This window comes from Heterodontus francisci, unplaced genomic scaffold (assembly GCF_036365525.1).
Source record: "Heterodontus francisci isolate sHetFra1 unplaced genomic scaffold, sHetFra1.hap1 HAP1_SCAFFOLD_544, whole genome shotgun sequence".
In the NCBI taxonomy this organism is placed as follows: Eukaryota; Metazoa; Chordata; class Chondrichthyes; order Heterodontiformes; family Heterodontidae; genus Heterodontus; species Heterodontus francisci.
The window spans coordinates 210,041-237,083 of NW_027141127.1; the positions used below are offsets into that span (position 1 = coordinate 210,041).

Genomic DNA, 27,043 nt, shown 5'->3' on the forward strand with positions numbered 1-27,043 from the left:
GTGTCAGTCTGGATTATGGAGATCAAGTCCTTGAGTATATACATCTCCCTCTGACAGTGCAGCACTCCCTCAGTACTGACACCAGGGGAGTGTCGGTCTGGATTATAGAGATCAAGTCCTAGAGTATATACATCTCCCTCCAACAGTGCAGCACTCCCTCAGTACTGACACCGGGGGAGTGTCGGTCTGGATTATGGAGATCAAGTCCGAGAGTATATACATCTCCCTCCGACAGTGCAGCACTCCCTCAGTACTGACACCGGGGGAGTGTCGGTCTGGATTATGGAGATCAAGTCCGAGAGTATATACATCTCCCTCTGACAGTGCAGCACTCTCTCAGTACTGACACCGGGGAGTGTCGGCCTGGATTCTGCAGATCAAGTCCGAGAGTATATACATCTCCCTCCGACAGTGCAGCACTCCCTCAGTACTGACACCGGGGGAGTGTCGGTCTGGATTATTGAGATCAAGTCCGAGAGTATATACATCTCCCTCTGACAGTGCAGCACTCTCTCAGTACTGACACCGGGGAGTGTCGGCCTGGATTCTGCAGATCAAGTCCGAGAGTATATACATCTCCCTCCGACAGTGCAGCACTCCCTCAGTACTGACACCGGGGGAGTGTCGGTCTGGATTATGGAGATCAAGTCCGAGAGTATATACATCTCCCTCTGACAGTGCAGCACTCTCTCAGTACTGGCACCGGGGAGAGTCGGCCTGGATTATAAAGGTCAGGCCTCTGGTGTAGGGACTCAGACGAGCTATCTTGTGACTGAGGGTAGAGAGAGAGAGAGAGCGATCGTCTGAGAGCCTGCAATATGTTGGAGATTACTCCAGTTTCCGTAGGTGTATGTACATGATCCCACTAGTGAAGGTGAGTGGGAATGCAATCCAAGCAATGATATAGCTGTAGCTGAAGTTTCCAGTTCCATCTCGGTGAATCTCTTCAACGTGGAAAGTGTAGATCAGAGTGGCTGTGATAACACAGAGGGCTGCAGAGAGAAGACAAGGATATCAATGGACAAACCAATCAAACCGAGATGCTCCCGTCTCCCTCAGTACACACTGACCCTCACCCACAGGGATCGAGAGGCTCCCGTCTCCCTCAGTACACACTGACCCTCACCCACAGGGACCGAGAGGCTCCCGTCTCCCTCAGTACACACTGACCCTCACCCACAGGGACCGAGAGGCTCCCGTCTCCCTCAGTACACACTGACCCTCACCCACAGGGATCGAGAGGCTCCCGTCTCCCTCAGTACACACTGACCGTCACCCACAGGGACCGAGAGGCTCCCGTCTCCCTCAGTACACACTGACCCTCACCCACAGGGACCGAGAGGCTCCCGTCTCCCTCAGTACACACTGACCCTCACCCACAGGGACCGAGAGGCTCCCGTCTCCCTCAGTACACACTGACCCTCACCCACAGGGACCGAGAGGCTCCCGTCTCCCTCAGTACACACTGACCCTCACCCACAGGGACCGAGAGTCTCCCGTCTCCCTCAGTACACACTGACCCTCACCCACAGGGACCGAGAGGCTCCCGTCTCCCTCAGTACACACTGACCATCACCCACAGGGACCGAGAGGCTCCCGTCTCCCTCAGTACACACTGACCCTCACCCACAGGGATCGAGAGGCTCCCGTCTCCCTCAGTACACACCGACCATCACCCACAGGGACCGAGAGGCTCCCATCTCCCTCAGTACGCAATGACCCTCACCCACAGGGACTGAGAGGCTCCCGTCTCCCTCAGTACCAGCACTGACCGTCACCCACAGGGACCGAGAGGCTCCCATCTCCCTCAGTAAGTACTGACCCACACGCACAGGGACCGAGAGGCTCCCGTCTCCCTCAGTACACACTGACCCTCACCCACAGGGACCGAGAGGCTCCCGTCTCCCTCAGTACACACTGACCCTCACCCACAGGGACCGAGAGGCTCCCGTCTCCCTCAGTACACACTGACCCTCACCCACAGGGACCGAGAGGCTCCCGTCTCCCTCAGTACACACTGACCCTCACCCACAGGGACCGAGAGGCTCCCGTCTCCCTCAGTACACACCGACCCTCACCCACAGGGACCGAGAGGCTCTCGTCTCCCTCAGTACACACTGACCCTCACCCACAGGGACCGAGAGGCTCCCGTCTCCCTCAGTACACACTGACCCTCACCCACAGGGACCGAGAGGCTCCCGTCTCCCTCAGTACACACTGACCCTCACCCACAGGGACCGAGAGGCTCCCGTCTCCCACAGTACACACCGACCCTCACCCACAGAGACCGAGAGGCTCCCGTCTCCCTCAGTACACACTGACCCTCACCCACAGGGACCGACAGGATCTCGTCTCCCTCAGTACACACTGACCCTCACCCACAGGGACCGAGAGGCTCCCGTCTCCCTCAGTATACACTGACCCTCACCCACAGGGACCGAGAGGCTCCCGTCTCCCTCAGTACACACTGACCCTCACCCACAGGGACCGAGAGGCTCCCGTCTCCCTCAGTACACACTGACCCTCACCCACAGGGACCGAGAGTCTCCCGTCTCCCTCAGTACACACTGACCCTCACCCACAGTGACCGAGAGGCTCCCGTCTCCCTCAGTCCCCAGTCGCACTGACCCTCACCCACAGGGACCGAGAGGCTCCCGTCTCCCTCAGTACACACTGACCCTCACCCACAGGGACCGAGAGGCTCCCGTCTCCCTCAGTACACACTGACCCTCACCCACAGGGACCGAGAGGCTCCCGTCTCCCTCAGTACACACTGACCCTCACCCACAGGGACTGAGAGGCTCCCGTCTCCCTCAGTACGCACTGACCCTCACCCACAGGGACCGAGAAGCTCCCGTCTCCCTCAGTACACACTGACCCTCACCCACAGGGACCGAGAGGCTCCCGTCTCCCTCAGTACGCACTGACCCTCACCCACAGGGACCGAGAGGCTCCCGTCTCCCTCAGTACACACTGACCCTCACCCACAGGGACCGAGAGTCTACAATCTCCCTCAGTACGCACTGACCCTCACCCACAGGGACCGAGAGGCTCCCGTCTCCCTCAGTACACACTGACCCTCACCCACAGGGACCGAGAGGCTCCCGTCTCCCTCAGTACAGACTGACCCTCACCCACAGGGACCGAGAGGCTCCCAACTCCCTCAGTACACACTGACCCTCACCCACAGGGACCGAGAGGCTCCCGTCTCCCTCAGTACACACTGACCCTCACCCACAGGGACCGAGAGGCTCCCGTCTCCCTCAGTACACACTGACCCTCACCCACAGGGACCGAGAGGCTCCCGTCTCCCTCAGTACCCGCACTGACCCTCACCCACAGGCACCGAGAGGCTCCCATCTCCCTCAGTACACACTGACCCTCACCCACAGGCACCGAGAGGCTCCCATCTCCCTCAGTACACACTGACCCTCACCCACAGGGACTGAGAGGCTCCCGTCTCCCTCAGTACACACTGACCCTCACCCACAGGGACCGAGAGGCTCCCGTCTCCCTCAGTACACACTGACCCTCACCCACAGGGACCGAGAGGCTCCCGTCTCCCTCAGTACACACTGACCCTCACCCACAAGGACCGAGAGGCTCCCGTCTCCCTCAGTACACACTGACCCTCACCCACAGGGACCGAGAGGCTCCCGTCTCCCTCAGTACAGACTGACCCTCACCCACAGGGACCGAGAGGCTCCCAACTCCCTCAGTACACACTGACCCTCACCCACAGGGACCGAGAGGCTCCCGTCTCCCTCAGTACACACTGACCCTCACCCACAAGGACCGAGAGGCTCCCGTCTCCCTCAGTACACACTGACCCTCACCCACAGGGACCGAGAGGCTCCCGTCTCCCTCAGTACAGACTGACCCTCACCCACAGGGACCGAGAGGCTCCCAACTCCCTCAGTACACACTGACCCTCACCCACAGGGACCGAGAGGCTCCCAACTCCCTCAGTACACACTGACCGTCATTCGCAGGGACCAAGAGGCTCCCGGCTCGCTCAGTACCTGCACCGGCCCACACCCACAGTACAGAGTTATGGGAGTGGGATGGTCTTCGATGGGAGGGTTTGGTGACTGGAGGGATGGTCTTCGATGGGAGTGTGAGGTGACTGGAGGGATGGTCTTCGATGGGAGTGTGAGGTGACTGGAGGAATGGTCTTCGATGGGTGGGTTTGGGGACTTTAGGGATGTTCTTCGATGGGAGTGTGAGGTGACTGGAGGAATGGTCTTCGATGGGAGTGTGAGGTGACTGGAGGAATGGTCTTCAATGGGAGGGTTTGGGGACTTTAGGGATGGTCTTCGATGGGAGTGTGAGGTGACTGGAGGGATGGTCTTCGATGGGAGGGTTTGGGGACTTTAGGGATGGTCTTCGATGGGAGTGTGAGGTGACTGGAGGAATGGTCTTCGATGGGAGTGTGAGGTGACTGGAGGAATGGTCTTCAATGGGAGGATTTGGGGACTTTAGGGATGGTCTTCTATGGGAGTGTGAGGTGACAGGAGGAATGGTCTTCGATGGGAGGGTTTGGGGACTTTAGGGATGGTCTTCGATGGGAGTGTGAGGTGACTGGAGGAATGGTCTTCGATGGGAGTGTGAGGTGACTGGAGGAATGGTCTTCAATGGGAGGATTTAGGGACTGGAGGGATGGTCTTCGATGGGAGGGTTTCATGACTGGAGGGATGGTCTTCGATGGGAGTGTGAGGTGACTGGAGGGATGGTCTTCGATGGGAGTGTGAGGTGACTGGAGGGATGGTCTTCGATGGGAGTGTGAGGTGACTGGAGGAATGGTCTTCGATGGGAGGGTTTCATGACTGGAGGGATGGTCTTCGATGGGAGTGTGAGGTGACTGGAGGGATGGTCTTCGATGGGAGTGTGAGGTGACTGGAGGGATGGTCTTCGATGGGAGTGTGAGGTGACTGGAGGAATGGTCTTCGATGGGAGGGTTTGGGGACTTTAGGGATGGTCTTCGAAGGGAAGGTTTGGGGACTGGAGGAATGGTCTTCGATGGGAGGGTTTGGGGACTTTAGGGATGGTCTTCGATGGGAGGGTTTCATGACTGGAGGGATGGTCTTCGATGGGAGTGTGAGGTGACCGGAGGAATGGTCTTCGATGGGAGTGTGAGGTGACCGGAGGAATGGTCTTCGATGGGAGGGTTTGGGGACTGGAGGAATGGTCTTCGATTGGAGGGTTTGGGGACTTTAGGGATGGTCTTCGATGGATGTGTGAGATGACTGGAGGGATGGTCTTCGAAGGGAGGGTTTGGTGACTGGAGGGATGGTGTTCGATGGGAGTGTGAGGTGACTGGAGGGATGGTCTTCGATGGGAGTGTGAGGTGACTGGAGGGATGGTCTTCGATGGGAGGGTTTGGGGACTGGAGGAATGGTCTTCGAAGGGAGGGTTTGGTGACTGGAGGGATGGTCTTCGATGGGAGTGTGAGGTGACTGGAGGGATGGTCTTCGATGGATGTGTGAGGTGACTGGAGGGATGGTCTTCGATGGGAGTGTGAGGTGACTGGAGGGATGGTCTTCGATGGGAGTGTGAGGTGACTGGATGGATGATCTTCGATGGGAGGGTTTGCGGACTTTAGGGATGGTCTTCGATGGGGGAGTGAGGTGACTGGAGGGATGGTCTTCGACGGGAGTGTGCGGTGACTGGAGGAATGGTCTTCGATGGGAGGGTTTGGGGACTTTAGGGATGGTCTTCGATTGGTGTGTGAGGTGACTGGAGGAATGGTCTTCGATGGGACGTTTTGGGGACTGGAGGGATGGTCTTCGATGGGAGTGTGAGGTGACTGGAGGAATGGTCTTCGATGGGAGGGTTTGGGGACTTTAGGGATGGTCTTCGATGGGAGTGTGAGGGGACTGGAGGGATGGTCTTCGATGGATGTGTGAGGTGACTGGAGGGATGGTCTTCGATGGGAGGGTTTGGGGACTGGAGGAATGGTCTTCGTTGGGACGTTTTGGGGACTGGAGGGATGGTCTTCGATGGGAGTGTGAGGTGACTGGAGGGATGGTCTTCGATGGGAGTGTGAGGTGACTGGAGGGATGGTCTTCGATGGCAGTGTTTGGGGACTGGAGGGATGGTCTTCGATGGGAGGGTTTGGGGACTGGAGGGATGGTCTTCGATGGGAGTGTGAGGTGACAGGTGGGATGGTCTTCGATGGGAGGGTTTGGGGACTGGAGGGATGGTCTTCGATGGGAGGGTTTGGTGACTGGAGGGATGGTCTTCGATGGGGGTGTGAGGAGACTAGAGGGATTGTCTTCGATGGGAGTGTGAGGTGACCCAAGGGATGGTCTTTGATAGGAGGGTGAGGTGACCGGAGGGATGGTCTTCGATGGGAGTGTGAGGTGACTGGAGGAATGGTCTTCGATGGGAGTGTGAGGTAACTGGAGGGATGGTCTTCGATGGGAGGGTTTGGGGACTGGAGGGATGGTCTGTAATGGGAGGATTTGGTGACTGGAGGGATGGTCTTCGATGGGAGTGTGAGGTGACTGGAGGGATGGTCTTCGATGGGAGTGTGAGGTGACTGGAGGAATGGTCTTCGATGGGAGTGTGAGGTGACTGGAGGGATGGTATTCGATGGGAGGGTTTGTGGACTGGAGGAATGGTCTTCGATGGGAGTGTGAGGTGACTGGAGGAATGGTCTTCGATGGGAGGGTTTGGGGACTGGAGGAATGGTCTTCGATGGGAGTGTGAGGTGACTGGAGGGATGGTATTCGATGGGAGGGTTTGTGGACTGGAGGAATGGTCTTCGATGGGAGGGTGAGGTGACTGGAGGAATGGTCTTCGATGGGAGGGTTTGGGGACTGGAGGAATGGTCTTCGATGGGAGTGTGAGGTGACTGGAGGGATGGTCTTTGATGGGAGGGTGAGGTGACCGGAGGGATGGTCTTCGATGGGAGTGTGAGGTGACTGGAGGAATGGTCTTCGATGGGAGTGTGAGGTAACTGGAGGGATGGTCTTCGATGGGAGTGTGAGGTGACTGGAGGAATGGTCTTCGATGGGAGTGTGAGGTAACTGGAGGGATGGTCTTCGATGGGAGGGTTTGGGGACTGTAGGGATGGGCTTCGATGGGAGTGTGAGGTGACTGGAGGAATGGTCTTCGATGGGAGTGTGAGGTGACTGGAAGAATGGTCTTCGATGGGAGTGTGAGGTAACTGGAGGGATGGTCTTCGATGGGAGTGTGAGGTGACTGGAGGGATGGTCTTTGATGGGAGGGTGAGGTGACCGGAGGAATGGTCTTCGATGGGAGTGTGAGGTAACTGGAGGGATGGTCTTCGATGGGAGTGTGAGGTGACTGGAGGAATGGTCTTCGATGGGAGTGTGAGGTAACTGGAGGGATGGTCTTCGATGGGAGTGTTCGGGGACTGGAGGGATGGTCTTCGATGGGAGTGTGAGGTGACAGGAGGGATGGTCTTCGATGGGAGGGTTTGGGGACTGTAGGGATGGGCTTCGATGGGAGGGTTTGGGGACTGTAGGGATGGGCTTCGATGGGAGTGTGAGGTGACTGGAGGAATGGTCTTCGATGGGAGGGTTTGGGGACTGTAGGGATGGGCTTCGATGGGAGTGTGAGGTGACTGGAGGAATGGTCTTCGATGGGAGGGTTTGGGGACTGGAGGAATGGTCTTCGATGGGAGTGTGAGGTGACTGGAGGAATGGTATTCGATGAGAGGGTTTGTGGACTGGAGGGATGGTCTTCGATGGGAGTGTGAGGTGACTGGAGGGATGGTCTTCGATGGGAGTGCGAGGTGACTGGAGGGATGGTCTTCGATGGGAGGGTTTGGGGACTGTAGGGATGGGCTTCGATGGGAGTGTGAGGTGACTGGAGGAATGGTCTTCAATGGGAGGGTTTGGGGACTGGAGGAATGGTCTTCGATGGGAGTGTGAGGTGACAGGAGGAATGGTCTTCGAAGGGCACTCAGCAGATTCTCACCTGCAAAGATTTGGAATATTGCTGTTGCATAGAAGAGGCTTCCTCTCCGCAGTGTGTAGAGCTGACACAGGAAGATCAGGAAGGACACAGTAGAAAACAGAACAGCGAGGATCATCGAGGCTTGTACAGCATGGAGCCATTCTAGAGGAGAAAGGAGCTGGTTAAACCCTTCAGCAGGGGGAGAGAACCATCACCTAACATCACTGAGCATGTTATACTCAGCCCATTGTCAGTACTGAGGGAGTGCTACACTGTCGGAGGGAGATGTATATACTCCAGGACTTGATCTCTATAATCCAGACCGACACTCCCCCGGTGTCAGTACTGAGGGAGTGCTGCACTGTCGGAGGGAGATGTATATAGTCTCGGACTTGATCTCCATAATCCAGGCCGACACTCCCCCGGTGTCAGTACTGAGGGAGTGCTACACTGTCGGAGGGAGATGTATATAGTCTCGGACTTGATCTCCATAATCCAGGCTGACACTCCCCCGGTGCCAGTACTGAGGGAGCATAAGAAGGGGCACTGGCTCTCGAGATTCATCCTAAAACTTTCCCCATTTAAATCATCACATTATGTTTTAGAATGTGCTAATCATAGGCTAATCTTTGGGCAGCGTGAGTGGACGAGACTCATTTGGAACTCGGGAATCGTGTGGAGCCATGAGCTGTTCTGGATGGTTCTGCGGACTCACCTTCGCCCTGTGGGTCCTCGGGGGAGGTGCAGATCCATGTGCCCTCGGAGTTACTGTACTCACAGTGTTGCCAGAGGTCCACTGTCTTCTCTGGACTGTAAGCCCACCAGGACTGAAAGGGGATTGAGACAGCAACATTCAGAATGAGAGAGATCACGAATTACACTCAGATACAATCCCTGTCAAACAGTCCCCAGGACAGGTACAGCACGGGGGGGTGGGTGGGGGTTAGATACAGAGTAATGCTCCCTCGACACTGTCCCCCATCAAACACTCCCAGGGACAGGTACAGCACGGGGTGGGGTTAGATACAGAGTAAAGCTCCCTCTACACTGTCCCCCATCAAACACTGCCAGGACAGGTACAGCACATGGTTTGCTGCTGCCTAATTGGAGCTGCTGAGTGCTGATTGCAGCAACGAAGTTCCACTGACAATGCTTTCCCCCATCAAACACTCCCAGGACAGGTACAGCATGGGGGGTTAGATACAGAGTAACGCTCCCTCTGCACTTTCCCAGTGAATCTCTCCCGGTGTGATGGAGGGGCTGTGTCTAGCTGTCGGGTGCGATTGCTGATATCCCAGCGTTACGGAGTTGTCCTTACATTACTCATGGTGCAGACGAACAGCAGGACCAGGCCGATCAGGTGTAGTAAGAGCAGGCTCGGTAGCAGTAGGTACATGGTGGGAGGCCCGAGAACCTGAGAGGACGAGAAGATTAGAGAGTCACAGTCTGTCACAGCACGGTTGCGAGACCATTCGCCCCATCGTGGCCCCTGCTGGCCCCTTCGAGACCAGCCGCAAGGGGTCCCGCAGTACGAACCTTTCCCAAATTCCCAGCGCCCCCCCCGCCCTACACCTCACCGTCGGCACCTGTGCTTTCTCCAGCATTCCCCCGACCCCGGAGACTGGGAATGGGTGGCACCGGGAAATGTGACCGCAGGAGGTTAACCATTCCCAGAGACCCCACTCCCTCTGCTCCCCCGCACCACATGGGTTCACACCCCACTCCCTGCGGGGATCAGCTATCGGAGCCTCCGCGAGGCCTCACTCCCTCGAGTCCTCGGTCTCCCCGATCTTCTGTGTCAGTTGATGTCACCATCAGCAATGGCAAACAGAATAACACTCATTGAATCACTCCTCCCCGTCTCTCACACTCACTCGCTCAGTCACTGTCTCTCACTCTCACTGTCTCTCACTCTCACACTCACTCTCTCCCTCACTCTCTCTCACTATCACTGTCTCTCACACTCACACTCACTCTCTCCCACACTGTCTCTCACTCTATCCCTCACTGTCTCTCACTCTCACACTCACTGTCTCTCACTCTCACACTCACTCTCTCGCTCGCTGTCTCTCACTCTCACTCTCTCCCTCACTGTCTCTCACTCTCACACTCACTCTCTCCCTCCCTGTCTCTCACTCTCACTCTATCCTTCACTGTCTCTCACTCTCACATTCGCTCTCTCCCTCCCTGTCTCTCACTCTCACTCTATCCCTCACTGTCTCTCACTCTCACAGTCACTCTCTCCCTCGCTGTCTCTCACTCTCACTCTCTCCCTCACTGTCTCTCACTATCACTGTCTCTCACTCTCACACTCACTCTCTCCCACACTGTCTTTCACTCTATCCCTCACTGTCTCTCACTCTCACACTCACTCTCTCCCTCGCTGTCTCTCACTATCACTCTCTCCCTCACTGTCTCTCACTATCACTGTCTCTCACTCTCACACTCACTCTCTCCCTCACTGACTCTCACTCTCACTGTCTCTCACTTTCACACTCACTCTCTCCCTCACTGTCTCTCACTCTCACTATCTCACTCTCACACTCACTCGCTCAGTCACTGTTTCTCACTCTCACTGTCTCTCACTCTCACACACACTCTCTCCCTCACTGTCTGTCACTCTCACACTCACTGACTCTCACTCTCACACTCACACTCTCCCTCACTGTCTCTCACTATCACTGTCTCTCACTCTCACACTCACTCTCTCCCACACTGTCGCTCACTCTCTCCCTCACTGTCTCTCACACTCACTGTCTCTCACTCTCACACACACTCTCCACCCTCACTGTCTCTCACTCTCACACTCACTCTCTCCCTCCCTGTCTCTCACTCTCACTCTCACTCTCACTGTCTCTCACTCTCACACTCACTCTCTCCCTCACTGTCTCTCACTCTCACTATCTCTCACTCTCACACTCATTCTCTCCCTCACTGTCTCTCACTCTCACTGTCTCTACTCTCACACTCACTCTCTCCCTCACTGTCTCTCACTCTCACTCTCACTGTCTCTCACTCTCACACTCACTCCTCCCTCCCTGTCTCTCACTCTCACTGTCTCTCACTCTCACACTCACTCGCTCCCTCACTGTCTCTCACTCTCACACTCACTCTCTCCCTCACTGTCTCTCACTCTCACTCTCTCCCTTACTGACTCTCACTCTCCCTCTCTCCCTCGCTGTATCTCACTCTCACACTCCCTCTCTCCCTCACTGTCTCTCACTCTATCCCTCACTGTCTCTGACTCTCAGTCAATCCCTCACTGTCTCTCACTCTGACTCTCAGTTTCTCTCACTCTCACACTCACTCTCTCCCTCACTGTCCCTCACACTCACTCTATCCCTCACTGACTTTCACTCTGACTCTCACTGTCTCTCACAATCACACTCACTCTATCCCTCACTGACTCTCACTCTGAGTCTCACTGTCTCTCACTCTCACACTCACTCTCTCCTTCACTGTCTCTCACTCTCACTCTCTCCCTTACTGTCTCTCACTCTCACTCTCACTGTCCCTCACTTTCACCCTCACTGTCTCTCACTCTCACTGTCTCCCTCACTGCCTCTCACTCTCGCTGTCTCTCACTGTGACTCTCACTCTCTCACTCCCTGTCTCTCACTCTCACTCTATCCCGCACTGACTCTCACTCTCACTCTCTCCCACAATGTCTCTCACTCTCACTGTCTCTCCCACCCTGTCTCTCACTCTCACTCTATATCTCACTGTCTCTCACTCTCTCCCTCACTGTCTCTCACTCTCCCTCTCTCCCTCACTGTCTCTCACTCTCACTGTCTCACACTGTCACTCTCACTCTCTCCCTCCCTGTCTTTCACTCTCACTCTATCCCAGACTGACTCTTACTCTCACTCAATCCCTCACTGTCTCTGACTCTGACTCTCACTGTCTCTCACTCTCACACTCACTCTATGCCTCACTGACTCTCACTCTCACTCTATCCCTCACTGCCTCTCACTCTGATGCTCACTCTCACTGTCTCTCACTCTCACTCTACCGTCTCTCACTCTCACTCTCACTTTTCTTACTCTCACACTCACTTTCTCCCTCACTGTCACTCACTCTCACTCTCACCGTCTCTCACTCTCACATTCACTCTCTCACTCACTTTCACTCACTCTCACTCACACTGTCTCTCACTCTCACACTCACTCCTCCCTCAATGTCTCTCACTCTCATGCTCACTCTCACTCACTGTCTCTCACTCTCACTGTCTCTCACTCTCACTCTATCCCTCACTGACTCTCAATCTCACTCTATTCCTCACTGCCTCTCACTCTCACTCTACTGTCTCTCACTCTCACTCTCTCGCACACTGTCTCTCACTATCACTCTCTCCGTCCCTGTTTCTCACTGTCACTCTATCTCTCATTGTCTCTCACTCTCACTTCTCTCACTCTCACACTCACTTTCTCCCTCACTGTCACTCACTCTCACTCTCTCCCTTACTGACTCTCACTCTCCCTCTCTCCCTCGCTGTATCTCACTCTCACGCTCGCTCTCTCCCTTACTGTCTCTGACTCTCACTCTATCCCTCACTGACTCTTACTCTCACTCAATCCCTCACTGTCTCTCACTCTGACTCTCACTGTCTCTCACTCTCACACTCACTCTCTCCCTCAATGTCTCTCACTCTCACTCTATCCCTCACTGACTCTTCCTCTGACTCTCACTGTCTCTCACTCTGACTCTCACTGTCACTCACTCTCACACTCACTCTATCCCTCACTGACTCTCACTCTGACTCTCACTGTCACTCACTCTCACACTCACTCTAGCCCTCACTGACTCTCACTCTGAGTCTCACTGTCTCTCACTCTCACACTCACTCTCTCCCTCCCTGTCTCTCACTCTCACTCTCACTGTCTCTCACTCTCACACTCACTCTCTCCCTCACTGTCTCTCACTCTCACTCTCTCCCTTACTGACTCTCACTCTCCCTCTCTCCCTCGCTGTATCTCACTCTCACACTCCCACTCTCCCTCACTGTCTCTCACTCAATCCCTCACTGTCTCTCACTCTGACTCTCAGTTTCTCTCACTCTCACACTCACTCTCTCCCTCACTGTCTCTCACACTCACTCTATCCCTCACCGACTTTCACTCTGACTCTCACTGTCTCTCACAATCACACTCACTCTATCCCTCACTGACTCTCACTCTGAGTCTCACTGTCTCACTCTCACACTCACTCTCTCCTTTACTGTCTCTCACTCTCACTCTCTCCCTTACTGTCAATCACTCTCACTCTCACTGTCCCTCACTTTCACCCTCACTGTCTCTCACTCTCACTGTCTCCCTCACTGCCTCTCACTCTCACTGTCTCTCACTGTGACTCTCACTCTCTCCCTCCCTGTCTCTCACTCTCACTCTATCCCGCACTGACTCTCACTCTCACTCTCTCCCACAGTGTCTCTCACTCTCACTGTCTCTCCCACCCTGTCTCTCACTCTCACTCTATATCTCACTGTCTCTCACTCGCTCCCTCACTGTCTCTCACTCTCCCTCTCTCCCTCACTGTCTCTCACTCTATCCCGCACTGACTCTCACTCTCACTCTATATCTCACTCTCTCTCACTCTCTCCCTCACTGTCTCTCACTCTCCCTCTCTCCCTCACTGTCTCTCACTCTCACTCTGAATCTCACTGTCTCTCACTCTCACACTCACTCCATCCCTCACTGTCTCTCACTCTCACACTATCCCAGACTGACTCTTACTCTCACTCAATCCCTCACTGACTCTCACTCTGACGCTCACTGTCTCTCACTCTCACACTCAATCTATGCCTCACTGCCTCTCACTCTGATGCTCACTCTCACTGTCTCTCATTCTCACACTCACTCTCTCTCTCACTGTCTCTCACTCTCACTCTACCGTCTCTCACTCTCACTCTCACTTTTCTTACTCTCACACTCACTTTCTCCCTCACTGTCACTCACTCTCACTCTCACTGTCTCTCACTCTCACATTCACTCTCTCACTCAATTTCACTCACTCTCACTCTCACTGTCTCTCACTCTCACACTCACTCTCTCCCTCAATGTCTCTCACTCTCACTCTATCCCTCAGTGACTCTCACTCTGACTCTCACTGTCTCTCACTCTCACACTCACTCTAGCCCTCACTGACTCTCACTCTGAGTCTCACTGTCTCTCACTCTCACACTCACTCTCTCCCTCCCTGTCTCTCACTCTCACTCTCACTGTCTCTCACTCTCACACTGACTCTCTCCCTCACTGTCTCTCACTCTCACTCTCACTGTCTCTCACTCTCACATTCACTCTCTCCCACACCGTCTCTCACTCTCACTGTCTCTCCCTCCCTGTCTCTCACTCTCACTCTATCTCTCCCTGTCTCTCACTCTCACTCCTCTCACACTCACACTCACTCTATCACTCAATGACTCTCACTCTGAGTAACACTGTCTCTCACTCTCACACTCACTCTCTCCCTCACTGTCTCTCACTCTCACTCTCACTGTCACTTACTCTCACATTCACTCTCTCCCACACTGTCTCTCACTCTCACTGTCTCTCCCTCCCTGTCTCTCACTCTCACTCTATCTCTCCCTGTCTCTCACTCTCACTCTCACTTCTCTCACTCTCACACCCACTCTATCACTCAATGACTCTCACTCTGAGTCGCACTGCCTCTCACTCTCACACTCACTCTCTCCCTCCCTGTCACTCACTCTCTCCCTCACTGTCTCTCACTCCCACTGTCTCTCACTCTCACTCTCTCCCACACTGTCTCTCACTCTAACTCTCACTGACTCTCACTCTCGCACTCACTCTCTCCCTCACTGTCTCTTACTCTCCCTCTCTCCCTCACTGTCTCTCACTCTAACTCTGAATCTCACTGTCTCTCACCCTCACACTCACTCCATCCCTCACTGTCTCTCACTCTCACACAATCCCAGACTGACTCTTACTCTCACTCAATCCCTCACTGTCTCTGACTCTAACTCTGAATCTCACTGACTCTCACTCTCGCACTCACTCTCTCCCTCACTATCTCTTACTCTCCCTCTCTCCCTCACTGTCTCTCACTCTAACTCTGAATCTCACTGTCTCTCACTCTCACACTCACTCTATGCCTCACTGACTCTCACTCTCACTCTATCCCTCACTGCCTCTCACTCTGATGCTCACTCTCACTGTCTCTCATTCTCACACTCACTCTCTCCCTCACTGTCTCTCACTCTCACTCTACCGTCTCTCACTCTCACTCTCACTCTCACTTTTCTTACTCTCACACTCACTTTCTCCCTCACTCTCACTCACTCTCACTCTCACTGTCTCTCACTCTCACATTCACTCTCTCACTCACTTTCACTCACTCTCACTCTCACTGTCTCTCAATCTCACACTCACTCTCTCCCTCAATGTCTCTCACTCTCACTCTATCCCTCACTGACTCTCACTCTGACTCTCACTGTCTCTCACTCTCACACGTACTCTAGCCCACACTGACTCTCACTCTGAGTCTCACTGTCTCTCACTCTCACACTCACTCTCTCCCTCCCTGTCCCTCACTCTCACTCTCACTGTCTCTCACTCTCACACTCACTCTCTCCCTCACTGTCTCTCACTCTCACTCTCACTGTCTCTCACTCTCACTCTATCCCTCCCTGACTCTCACTCTGAGTCTCACTGTCTCTCACTCTCACACTCACTCTCTCCCTCCCTGTCTCTCACTTTCACTCTCACTGTCTCTCACTCTCACACTCACTCTCTCCCTCACTGTCTCTCACTCTCACTCTCACTGTCTCTCACTCTCACACTCACTCTCTCCCTCACTGTCTCTCACTCTCACTCTCACTGTCTCTCACTCTCACTCTCACTGTCTCTCAATCTCACACTCACTCTCTCCCTCACTGTCTCTCACTCTCACTCTATCTCTCCCTGTCTCTCACTCTCACTCCTCTCACACTCACACTCACTCTATCACTCAATGACTCTCACTCTGAGTAACACTGTCTCTCACTCTCACACTCACTCTCTCCCTCACTGTCTCTCACTCTCACTCTCACTGTCACTTACTCTCACATTCACTCTCTCCCACACTGTCTCTCACTCTCACTGTCTCTCCCTCCCTGTCTCTCACTCTCACTCTATCTCTCCCTGTCTCTCACTCTCACTCTCACTTCTCTCACTCTCACACCCACTCTATCACTCAATGACTCTCACTCTGAGTCGCACTGCCTCTCACTCTCACACTCACTCTCTCCCTCCCTGTCACTCACTCTCTCCCTCACTGTCTCTCACTCCCACTGTCTCTCACTCTCACTCTCTCCCACACTGTCTCTCACTCTAACTCTCACTGACTCTCACTCTCGCACTCACTCTCTCCCTCACTGTCTCTTACTCTCCCTCTCTCCCTCACTGTCTCTCACTCTAACTCTGAATCTCACTGTCTCTCACCCTCACACTCACTCCATCCCTCACTGTCTCTCACTCTCACACAATCCCAGACTGACTCTTACTCTCACTCAATCCCTCACTGTCTCTGACTCTAACTCTGAATCTCACTGACTCTCACTCTCGCACTCACTCTCTCCCTCACTATCTCTTACTCTCCCTCTCTCCCTCACTGTCTCTCACTCTAACTCTGAATCTCACTGTCTCTCACTCTCACACTCACTCTATGCCTCACTGACTCTCACTCTCACTCTATCCCTCACTGCCTCTCACTCTGATGCTCACTCTCACTGTCTCTCATTCTCACACTCACTCTCTCCCTCACTGTCTCTCACTCTCACTCTACCGTCTCTCACTCTCACTCTCACTCTCACTTTTCTTACTCTCACACTCACTTTCTCCCTCACTCTCACTCACTCTCACTCTCACTGTCTCTCACTCTCACATTCACTCTCTCACTCACTTTCACTCACTCTCACTCTCACTGTCTCTCAATCTCACACTCACTCTCTCCCTCAATGTCTCTCACTCTCACTCTATCCCTCACTGACTCTCACTCTGACTCTCACTGTCTCTCACTCTCACACGTACTCTAGCCCACACTGACTCTCACTCTGAGTCTCACTGTCTCTCACTCTCACACTCACTCTCTCCCTCCCTGTCCCTCACTCTCACTCTCACTGTCTCTCACTCTCACACTCACTCTCTCCCTCACTGTCTCTCACTCTCACTCTCACTGTCTCTCACTCTCACTCTATCCCTCCCTGACTCTCACTCTGAGTCTCACTGTCTCTCACTCTCACACTCACTCTCTCCCTCCCTGTCTCTCACTTTCACTCTCACTGTCTCTCACTCTCACACTCACTCTCTCCCTCACTGTCTCTCACTCTCACTCTCACTGTCTCTCACTCTCACACTCACTCTCTCCCTCACTGTCTCTCACTCTCACTCTCACTGTCTCTCACTCTCACTCTCACTGTCTCTCAATCTCACACTCACTCTCTCCCTCACTGTCTCTCACTCTCACTCTCACTGTCTCTCACTCTCACACTCACTCTCTCCCTCACTGTCTCTCACTCTCACTCTCACTGTCTCTCACTCTCACATTCACTCTCTCCCACACTGTCTCTCACTCTCACTGTCTCTCCCTCCCTGTCTCTCACTCTCACTCTATCTCTCCCTGTCTCTCACTCTCACTCTATCTCTCCCTGTCTCTCACTCTCACTCTCACTTCTCTCACACTCACACTCACTCTATCACTCAATGACTCTCACTCTGAGTATCACTGTCTCTCACTCTCACACTCACTCTCTCCCTCACTGTCTCTCACTCTCACTCTCACTGTCACTTACTCTCACAATCACTCTCTCCCACACTGTCTCTCACTCTAACTCTCACTGACTCTCACTCTCGCACTCACTCTCTCCCTCACTGTCTCTTACTCTCCCTCTCTCCCTCACTGTCTCTCACTCTAACTCTGAATCTCACTGTCTCTCACCCTCACACTCACTCCATCCCTCACTGTCTCTCACTCTCACACAATCCCAGACTGACTCTTACTCTCACTCAATCCCTCACTGTCTCTGACTCTAACTCTGAATCTCACTGACTCTCACTCTCGCACTCACTCTCTCCCTCACTATCTCTTACTCTCCCTCTCTCCCTCACTGTCTCTCACTCTAACTCTGAATCTCACTGTCTCTCACTCTCACACTCACTCTATGCCTCACTGACTCTCACTCTCACTCTATCCCTCACTGCCTCTCACTCTGATGCTCACTCTCACTGTCTCTCATTCTCACACTCACTCTCTCCCTCACTGTCTCTCACTCTCACTCTACCGTCTCTCACTCTCACTCTCACTCTCACTTTTCTTACTCTCACACTCACTTTCTCCCTCACTCTCACTCACTCTCACTCTCACTGTCTCTCACTCTCACATTCACTCTCTCACTCACTTTCACTCACTCTCACTCTCACTGTCTCTCAATCTCACACTCACTCTCTCCCTCAATGTCTCTCACTCTCACTCTATCCCTCACTAACTCTCACTCTGACTCTCACTGTCTCTCACTCTCACACGTACTCTAGCCCACACTGACTCTCACTCTGAGTCTCACTGTCTCTCACTCTCACACTCACTCTCTCCCTCACTGTCTCTCACTCTCACTCTCACTGTCTCTCACTCTCACTCTATCCCTCCCTGACTCTCACTCTGAGTCTCACTGTCTCTCACTCTCACACTCACTCTCTCCCTCCCTGTCTCTCACTTTCACTCTCACTGTCTCTCACTCTCACACTCACTCTCTCCCTCACTGTCTCTCACTCTCACTCTCACTGTCTCTCACTCTCACACTCACTCTCTCCCTCACTGTCTCTCACTCTCACTCTCACTGTCTCTCACTCTCACACTCACTCTCTCCCTCACTGTCTCTCACTCTCACTCTCACTGTCTCTCACTCTCACACTCACTCTCTCCCTCACTGTCTCTCACTCTCACACTCACTCTCTCCCTCACTGTCTCTCACTCTCACTCTCACTGTCACTTACTCTCACAATCACTCTCTCCCACACTGTCTCTCACTCTCACTGTCTCTCCATCCCTGTCTCTCACTCTCACTCTATCTCTCCCTGTCTCTCACTCTCACTCTCACTTCTCTCACACTCACACTCACTCTATCACTCAATGACTCTCACTCTGAGTCGCACTGCCTCTCACTCTCACACTCACTCTCTCCCTCACTGTCACTCACTCTCTCCCTCACTGTCTCTCACTCCCACTGTCTCTCACTCTCACTCTCTCCCTTACTGTCTCTCACTCTCACTCTCGCACTCACTCTCTCCCTCACTGTCTCTTACTCTCCCTCTCTCCCTCACTGTCTCTCACTCTAACTCTGAATCTCACTGTCTCTCACTCTCACACTCACTCCATCCCTCACTGTCTCTCACTCTCACACTATCCCAGACTGACTCTTACTCTCACTCAATCCCTCACTGTCTCTGACTCTGACTCTCACTGTCTCTCACTCTCACACTCACTCTATGCCTCACTGACTCTCACTCTCACTCAATCCCTCACTGCCTCTCACTCTGATGCTCACTCTCACTGTCTCTCATTCTCACACTCACTCTCTCCCTCACTGTCTCTCACTCTCACTCTACCGTCTCTCACTCTCACTCTCTCCCACACTGTCTCTCACTCTCCCTCTCTCCCTCCCTGTTTCTCACTCTCACTCTATCTATCATTGTCTCTCACTCTCACTCTCACTTTTCTTACTCTCACACTCACTTTCTCCCTTACTGTCACTCACTCTCACTCTCACTGTCTCTCACTCTCGCATTCACTCTCTCACTCACTGTCTCTCACTCTCACTCTACCGTCTCTCACTCTCACTCTCTCCCTCCATGTTTCTCACTGTCACTCTGTCTCTCATTGTCTCTCACTCTCACTCTCACGTCTCTCACTCTCCCACTCACTTTCTCCCTCACTGTCACTCACTCTCAATCTCACTGTCTCTCACTCTCACACTCACTCTCTCCCTCACTGTCACTCACTCTCACTGTCTCTCACTCTCACACTCACTCTCTCCCTCACTGTCTCTCACTCTCACTCTCTCGCTTACTGACTCTCACTCTCCCTCTCTCCCTCGCTGTATCTCACTCTCACGCTCGCTCTCTCCCTTACTGTCTCTGACTCTCACTCTCACTGTCTCTTACTCTCACATTCACTCTCTCCCACACTGTCTCTCACTCTCACTGTCTCTCACTCTCACTTTCACTCTACTCCTCACTGCCTCTCACTCTCACTCTCACTGTCTCTCACTCTCACATTCACTTTCTCTCACTCTCACTCTCACTGCCTCTCATTCTCACACTCACTCTCTCCCTCACTGTCTCTCACTCTCACTCTTTCCCTCCCTGTTTCTCACTGTCACTCTATCTCTCATTGTCTCTCACTCTCACTCTCACTTCTCTCACTCTCACACTCACTTTCTCCCTCACTGTCACTCACTCTCACTCTCACAGTCTCACTCTCACACTCACTCTCTCCCTCCCTGTCACTCACTCTCTCCCTCACTGTCTCTGACTCCCACTGTCTCTCACTCTCGCACTCACTCTCTCCCTCACTTTCTCTCACACTCACTCTCTCCCTCCCTGTTTCTCACTGTCACTCTATCTCTCATTGTCTCTCACTCTCACTTCTCTCACTCTCACACCCACTTTCTCACTCACTGTCACTCACTCTCACTCTCACAGTCTCTCACTCTCACACTCACTCTCTCCCTGTCACTCACTATCTCCCTCGCTGTCTCTCACTCCCACTGTCTCTCACTCTCACACTCTCCCTTACTGACTCTCACTCTCCCTCGCTGTATCTCATTCTCACAGTCCCTCTCTCCCTTCCTGTCTCTGACTCTCACTCTATCCCTCACTGTCTCTCACACTGACTCTCATTGTCTCTTACTCTCACACTCACTCTCTCCCTCAATGTCTCTCACTTTGACTCTCATTGTCTCTTACTCTCACACTCACTCTCTCCCTCAATGTCTCTCACTCTCACTCTATCCCTCACTGCCTCTCACTCTGATGCTCACTCTCACTGTCTCTCATTCTCACACTCACTCTCTCCCTCACTGTCTCTCACTCTCACTCTACCGTCTCTCACTCTCACTCTCACTCTCTCCCACACTGTCTCTCACTCTCACTCTCTCCCTCCCTGTTTCTCACTCTCACTCTATCTATCATTGTCTCTCACTCTCACTCTCACTTTTCTTACTCTCACACTCACTTTCTCCCTTACTGTCACTCACTCTCACTCTCACTGTTTCTCACTCTCACATTCACTCTCTCACTCACTTTCACTCACTCTCACTGTCTCTCACTCTCACACGCACTCCTCCCTCCCTGTCACTCACTCTCTCCCTCACTGTCTCTCACTCCCACTGTCTCTCACTCTCACACTCACTCTCTCCCTCACATTCTCTCACACTCACTCTCTCCCTCCCTGTTTCTCACTGTCACTCTATCTCTCATTGTCTCTCACTCTCACTTCTCTCACTCTCACTTTCTCCCTCACTGTCACTCACTCTCACTCTCACAGTCTCTCACTCTCACACTCACTCTCTCCCCCCCTGTCACTCACTCTCTCCCTCACTGTCTCTCACTCTCACACTCCCTCTCTCCCTTACTGTCTCTGACTCTCACTCTCACTGTCACTTACTCTCACAATCACTCTCTCCCACACTGTCTCTCACTCTCACTGTCTCTCCCTCCCTGTCTCTCACTCTCACTCTATCTCTCCCTGTCTCTCACTCTCACTCTCACTTCTCTCACACTCACACTCACTCTATCACTCAATGACTCTCACTCTGAGTCGCACTGCCTCTCACTCTCACTCTCACTTCTCTCACACTCACACTCACTCTATCACTCAATGACTCTCACTCTGAGTCGCACTGCCTCTCACTCTCACACTCACTCTCTCCCTCACTGTCACTCACTCTCTCCCTCACTGTCTCTCACTCCCACTGTCTCTCACTCTCACTCTCTCCCTTACTGTCTCTCACTCTCACTCTCGCACTCACTCTCTCCCTCACTGTCTCTTACTCTCCCTCTCTCCCTCACTGTCTCTCACTCTAACTCTGAATCTCACTGTCTCTCACTCTCACACTCACTCCATCCCTCACTGTCTCTCACTCTCACACTATCCCAGACTGACTCTTACTCTCACTCAATCCCTCACTGTCTCTGACTCTGACTCTCACTGTCTCTCACTCTCACACTCACTCTATGCCTCACTGACTCTCACTCTCACTCAATCCCTCACTGCCTCTCACTCTGATGCTCACTCTCACTGTCTCTCATTCTCACACTCACTCTCTCCCTCACTGTCTCTCACTCTCACTCTACCGTCTCTCACTCTCACTCTCTCCCACACTGTCTCTCACTCTCCCTCTCTCCCTCCCTGTTTCTCACTCTCACTCTATCTATCATTGTCTCTCACTCTCACTCTCACTTTTCTTACTCTCACACTCACTTTCTCCCTTACTGTCACTCACTCTAACTCTCACTGTCTCTCACTCTCACATTCACTCTCTCACTCACTGTCTCTCACTCTCACTCTACCGTCTCTCACTCTCACTCTCTCCCTCCATGTTTCTCACTGTCACTCTGTCTCTCATTGTCTCTCACTCTCACTCTCACGTCTCTCACTCTCCCACTCACTTTCTCCCTCACTGTCACTCACTCTCAATCTCACTGTCTCTCACTCTCACACTCACTCTCTCCCTCACTGTCACTCACTCTCACTGTCTCTCACTCTCACACTCACTCTCTCCCTCACTGTCTCTCACTCTCACTCTCTCGCTTACTGACTCTCACTCTCCCTCTCTCCCTCGCTGTATCTCACTCTCACGCTCGCTCTCTCCCTTACTGTCTCTGACTCTCACTCTCACTGTCTCTTACTCTCACATTCACTCTCTCCCACACTGTCTCTCACTCTCACTGTCTCTCACTCTCACTTTCACTCTACTCCTCACTGCCTCTCACTCTCACTCTCACTGTCTCTCACTCTCACATTCACTTTCTCTCACTCTCACTCTCACTGCCTCTCATTCTCACACTCACTCTCTCCCTCACTGTCTCTCACTCTCACTCTTTCCCTCCCTGTTTCTCACTGTCACTCTATCTCTCATTGTCTCTCACTCTCACTCTCACTTCTCTCACTCTCACACTCACTTTCTCCCTCACTGTCACTCACTCTCACTCTCACAGTCTCACTCTCACACTCACTCTCTCCCTCCCTGTCACTCACTCTCTCCCTCACTGTCTCTGACTCCCACTGTCTCTCACTCTCGCACTCACTCTCTCCCTCACTTTCTCTCACACTCACTCTCTCCCTCCCTGTTTCTCACTGTCACTCTATCTCTCATTGTCTCTCACTCTCACTTCTCTCACTCTCACACCCACTTTCTCACTCACTGTCACTCACTCTCACTCTCACAGTCTCTCACTCTCACACTCACTCTCTCCCTGTCACTCACTCTCTCCCTCGCTGTCTCTCACTCCCACTGTCTCTCACTCTCACACTCTCCCTTACTGACTCTCACTCTCCCTCGCTGTATCTCATTCTCACAGTCCCTCTCTCCCTTCCTGTCTCTGACTCTCACTCTATCCCTCACTGTCTCTCACACTGACTCTCATTGTCTCTTACTCTCACACTCACTCTCTCCCTCAATGTCTCTCACTTTGACTCTCATTGTCTCTTACTCTCACACTCACTCTCTCCCTCAATGTCTCTCACTCTCACTCTATCCCTCACTGCCTCTCACTCTGATGCTCACTCTCACTGTCTCTCATTCTCACACTCACTCTCTCCCTCACTGTCTCTCACTCTCACTCTACCGTCTCTCACTCTCACTCTCACTCTCTCCCACACTGTCTCTCACTCTCACTCTCTCCCTCCCTGTTTCTCACTCTCACTCTATCTATCATTGTCTCTCACTCTCACTCTCACTTTTCTTACTCTCACACTCACTTTCTCCCTTACTGTCACTCACTCTCACTCTCACTGTCTCTCACTCTCACATTCACTCTCTCACTCACTTTCACTCACTCTCACTGTCTCTCACTCTCACACGCACTCCTCCCTCCCTGTCACTCACTCTCTCCCTCACTGTCTCTCACTCCCACTGTCTCTCACTCTCACACTCACTCTCTCCCTCACATTCTCTCACACTCACTCTCTCCCTCCCTGTTTCTCACTGTCACTCTATCTCTCATTGTCTCTCACTCTCACTTCTCTCACTCTCACTTTCTCCCTCACTGTCACTCACTCTCACTCTCACAGTCTCTCACTCTCACACTCACTCTCTCCCCCCCTGTCACTCACTCTCTCCCTCACTGTCTCTCACTCTCACACTCCCTCTCTCCCTTACTGTCTCTGACTCTCACTCTATCCCTCACTGTCTCTCACTCTGACTCTCATTGTCTCTTACTCTCACACTCACTCTCTCCCTCAATGTCTCTCACTCTCACTCTATCCCTCACTGACTCTCACTCTGATGCTCAGTGTCTCTCACTCTCACACTCACTCTATCCCTCACTGACTCTCACTCTGAGTCTCACTGTCTCTCACTCTCACTCTCACTGTCTCTCACTCTCACATTCACTCTCTCCAACACTGTCTCTCACTCTCACTGTCTCTCCCTCCTTGTCTCTCACTCTCACTCTATCTCTCCCTGTCTCTCACTCTCACTCTCACTTCTCTCACACTCACTCTATCACTCACTGTCTCACTCTGAGTCTCACTGTCTCTCACTCTCATTCTCACTGTCTCTCACTCTCACATTCACTCTCTCCCACACTGTCTCTCACTCTCACTGTCTCTCCCTCCTTGTCTCTCACTCTCACTCTATCTCTCCCTGTCTCTCACTCTCACTCTCAACTCTCTCACACTCACACTCACTCTATCACTCAATGACTCTCACTCTGAGTCTCACTGTCTCTCACTCTCACACTCACTCCCTCACTGTCTCTCACTCACACTCTCACTGTCTCTTACTCTCACACACACTCTCTCACTCACTGTCTCTCACTCTCACTCTCACTGTCTCTCAATCTCACATTCACTCTCTCCCTCACTGTCTCTCACTCTCACTCTCTCCCTTACTGTCTCTCACTCTCACTCTCACTGACTCTCACTCTCACACTCACTCTCTCCCTCACTATCTCTCATTCTCACTCTCTCCCTCACTGTCTCTCACTCTCACTCTGAATCTCACTGTCTCTCACTCTTACACTCACTCCATCCCTCACTGTCTCTCACTCTGATATTCACTCTCTCACTCACTTTCTCTCACTCTCAATCTCACTGTGTCTCATTCTCACTCTCACTCTCTCCCTCACTGTCTCTCACTCTCACATTCACTCTCCCCTCACTGTCTCTCACTCTGAGTCTCACTGTCTCTCACTCTCACACTCACTCTCTCCCTCACTGTCTCTCACTCACACTCTCACTGTCTCTTACTCTCACACTCACTCTCTCACTCACTGTCTCTCACTCTCACTCTCACTGTCTCTCAATCTCACATTCACTCTCTCCCTCACTGTCTCTCACTCTCACTCTCTCCCTTACTGTCTCTCACTCTCACTCTCACTGACTCTCACTCTCACACTCACTCTCTCCCTCACTATCTCTCATTCTCACTCTCTCCCTCACTGTCTCTCACTCTCACTCTGAATCTCACTGTCTCTCACTCTTACACTCACTCCATCCCTCACTGTCTCTCACTCTGATATTCACTCTCTCACTCACTTTCTCTCACTCTCAATCTCACTGTCTCTCATTCTCACTCTCACTCTCTCCCTCACTGTCTCTCACTCTCACATTCACTCTCCCCTCACTGTCTCTCACTCTGAGTCTCACTGTCTCTCACTCTCACACTCACTCTCTCCCTCACTGTCTCTCACTCTCACTGTCTCTCCCTCCCTGTCTCTCACTCTCACTCTATCTCTCCCTGTCTCTCACTCTCACTCTCACTTCTCTCACACTCACACTCACTCTATCACTCAATGACTCTCACTGTGAGTCTCACTGTCTCTCACTCTCACACTCACTCTCTCCCTCACTGTCTCTCACTCTCACTGTCTCTTACTCTCACACTCACTCACTCCCTCACTGTCTCTCACTCTCACTCTCACTGTCTCTCAATCTCACAATCACTCTCTCACTCACTGTCTCTCACTCTCACTGTCTCTCAATCTCACATTCACTCTCTCCCTCACTGTCTCTCACTCTCACTCTCTCCCTTACTGTCTCTCACTCTCACTCTCACTGTCTCTCAATCTCACATTCACTCTCTCCCTCACTGTCTCTCACTCTCACTCTCTCCCTCACTGTCTCTCACTCTCACTCTCACTGACTCTCACTCTCACACTCACTCTCTCCCTCACTATCTCTCATTCTCACTCTCTCCCTCACTGTCTCTCACTCTCACTCTGAATCTCACTGTCTCTCACTCTTACACTCACTCCATCCCTCACTGTCTCTCACTCTGATATTCACTCTCTCACTCACTTTCTCTCACTCTCAATCTCACTGTCTCTCATTCTCACTCTCACTCTCTCCCTCACTGTCTCTCACTCTCACATTCACTCTCCCCTCACTGTCTCTCACTCTGAGTCTCACTGTCTCTCACTCTCACACTCACTCTCTCCCTCACTGTCTCTCACTCTCACTGTCTCTCCCTCCCTGTCTCTCACTCTCACTCTATCTCTCCCTGTCTCTCACTCTCACTCTCACTTCTCTCACACTCACACTCACTCTATCACTCAATGACTCTCACTGTGAGTCTCACTGTCTCTCACTCTCACACTCACTCTCTCCCTCACTGTCTCTCACTCTCACTGTCTCTTACTCTCACACTCACTCACTCCCTCACTGTCTCTCACTCTCACTCTCACTGTCTCTCAATCTCACAATCACTCTCTCACTCACTGTCTCTCACTCTCACTCTCACTGTCTCTCAATCTCACATTCACTCTCTCCCTCACTGTCTCTCACTCTCACTCTCTCCCTTACTGTCTCTCACTCTCACTCTCACTGACTCTCACTCTCACACTCACTCTCTCCCTCACTGTCTCTCACTCTCACTCTCTCCCTCACTGTCTCTCACTCTCAC

The 27,043-nt window shown here is 52.9% G+C and overlaps 1 protein-coding gene across 1 annotated transcript; it reads right to left on the bottom strand.

Annotated features, from left to right (window-relative positions):
• Positions 1-281: 281 nt before the first annotated feature.
• LOC137362211 (peripheral myelin protein 22-like) lies at positions 282-9,329 on the bottom strand. The gene is made up of 4 exons (XM_068026665.1): positions 9,245-9,329; positions 8,642-8,753; positions 7,948-8,088; positions 282-992 (listed from the first exon to the last, which is right to left on the bottom strand). Exons 1-4 carry the CDS (start codon positions 9,320-9,322, stop codon positions 829-831), a joined length of 495 nt encoding a protein of 164 aa, XP_067882766.1. The 5' UTR covers positions 9,323-9,329; the 3' UTR covers positions 282-828.
• Positions 9,330-27,043: the final 17,714 nt, after the last annotated feature.

What these genes read in the sequence shown, in the direction of transcription:
- LOC137362211 (XM_068026665.1), bottom strand. Translation starts at nt 9,322, where the DNA reads ATGTACCTACTGCTACCGAGCCTGCTCTTACTACACCTGATCGGCCTG. An exon ending in CGAGGACCCACAGGGCGAAG is followed by an intron (nt 8,089 to 8,641) that starts GTGAGTCCGCAG and finishes TTTCTCCTCTAG; the next exon opens with AATGGCTCCATGCTGTACAA. An exon ending in AATATTCCAAATCTTTGCAG is followed by an intron (nt 993 to 7,947) that starts GTGAGAATCTGC and finishes TTCTCTCTGCAG; the next exon opens with CCCTCTGTGTTATCACAGCC.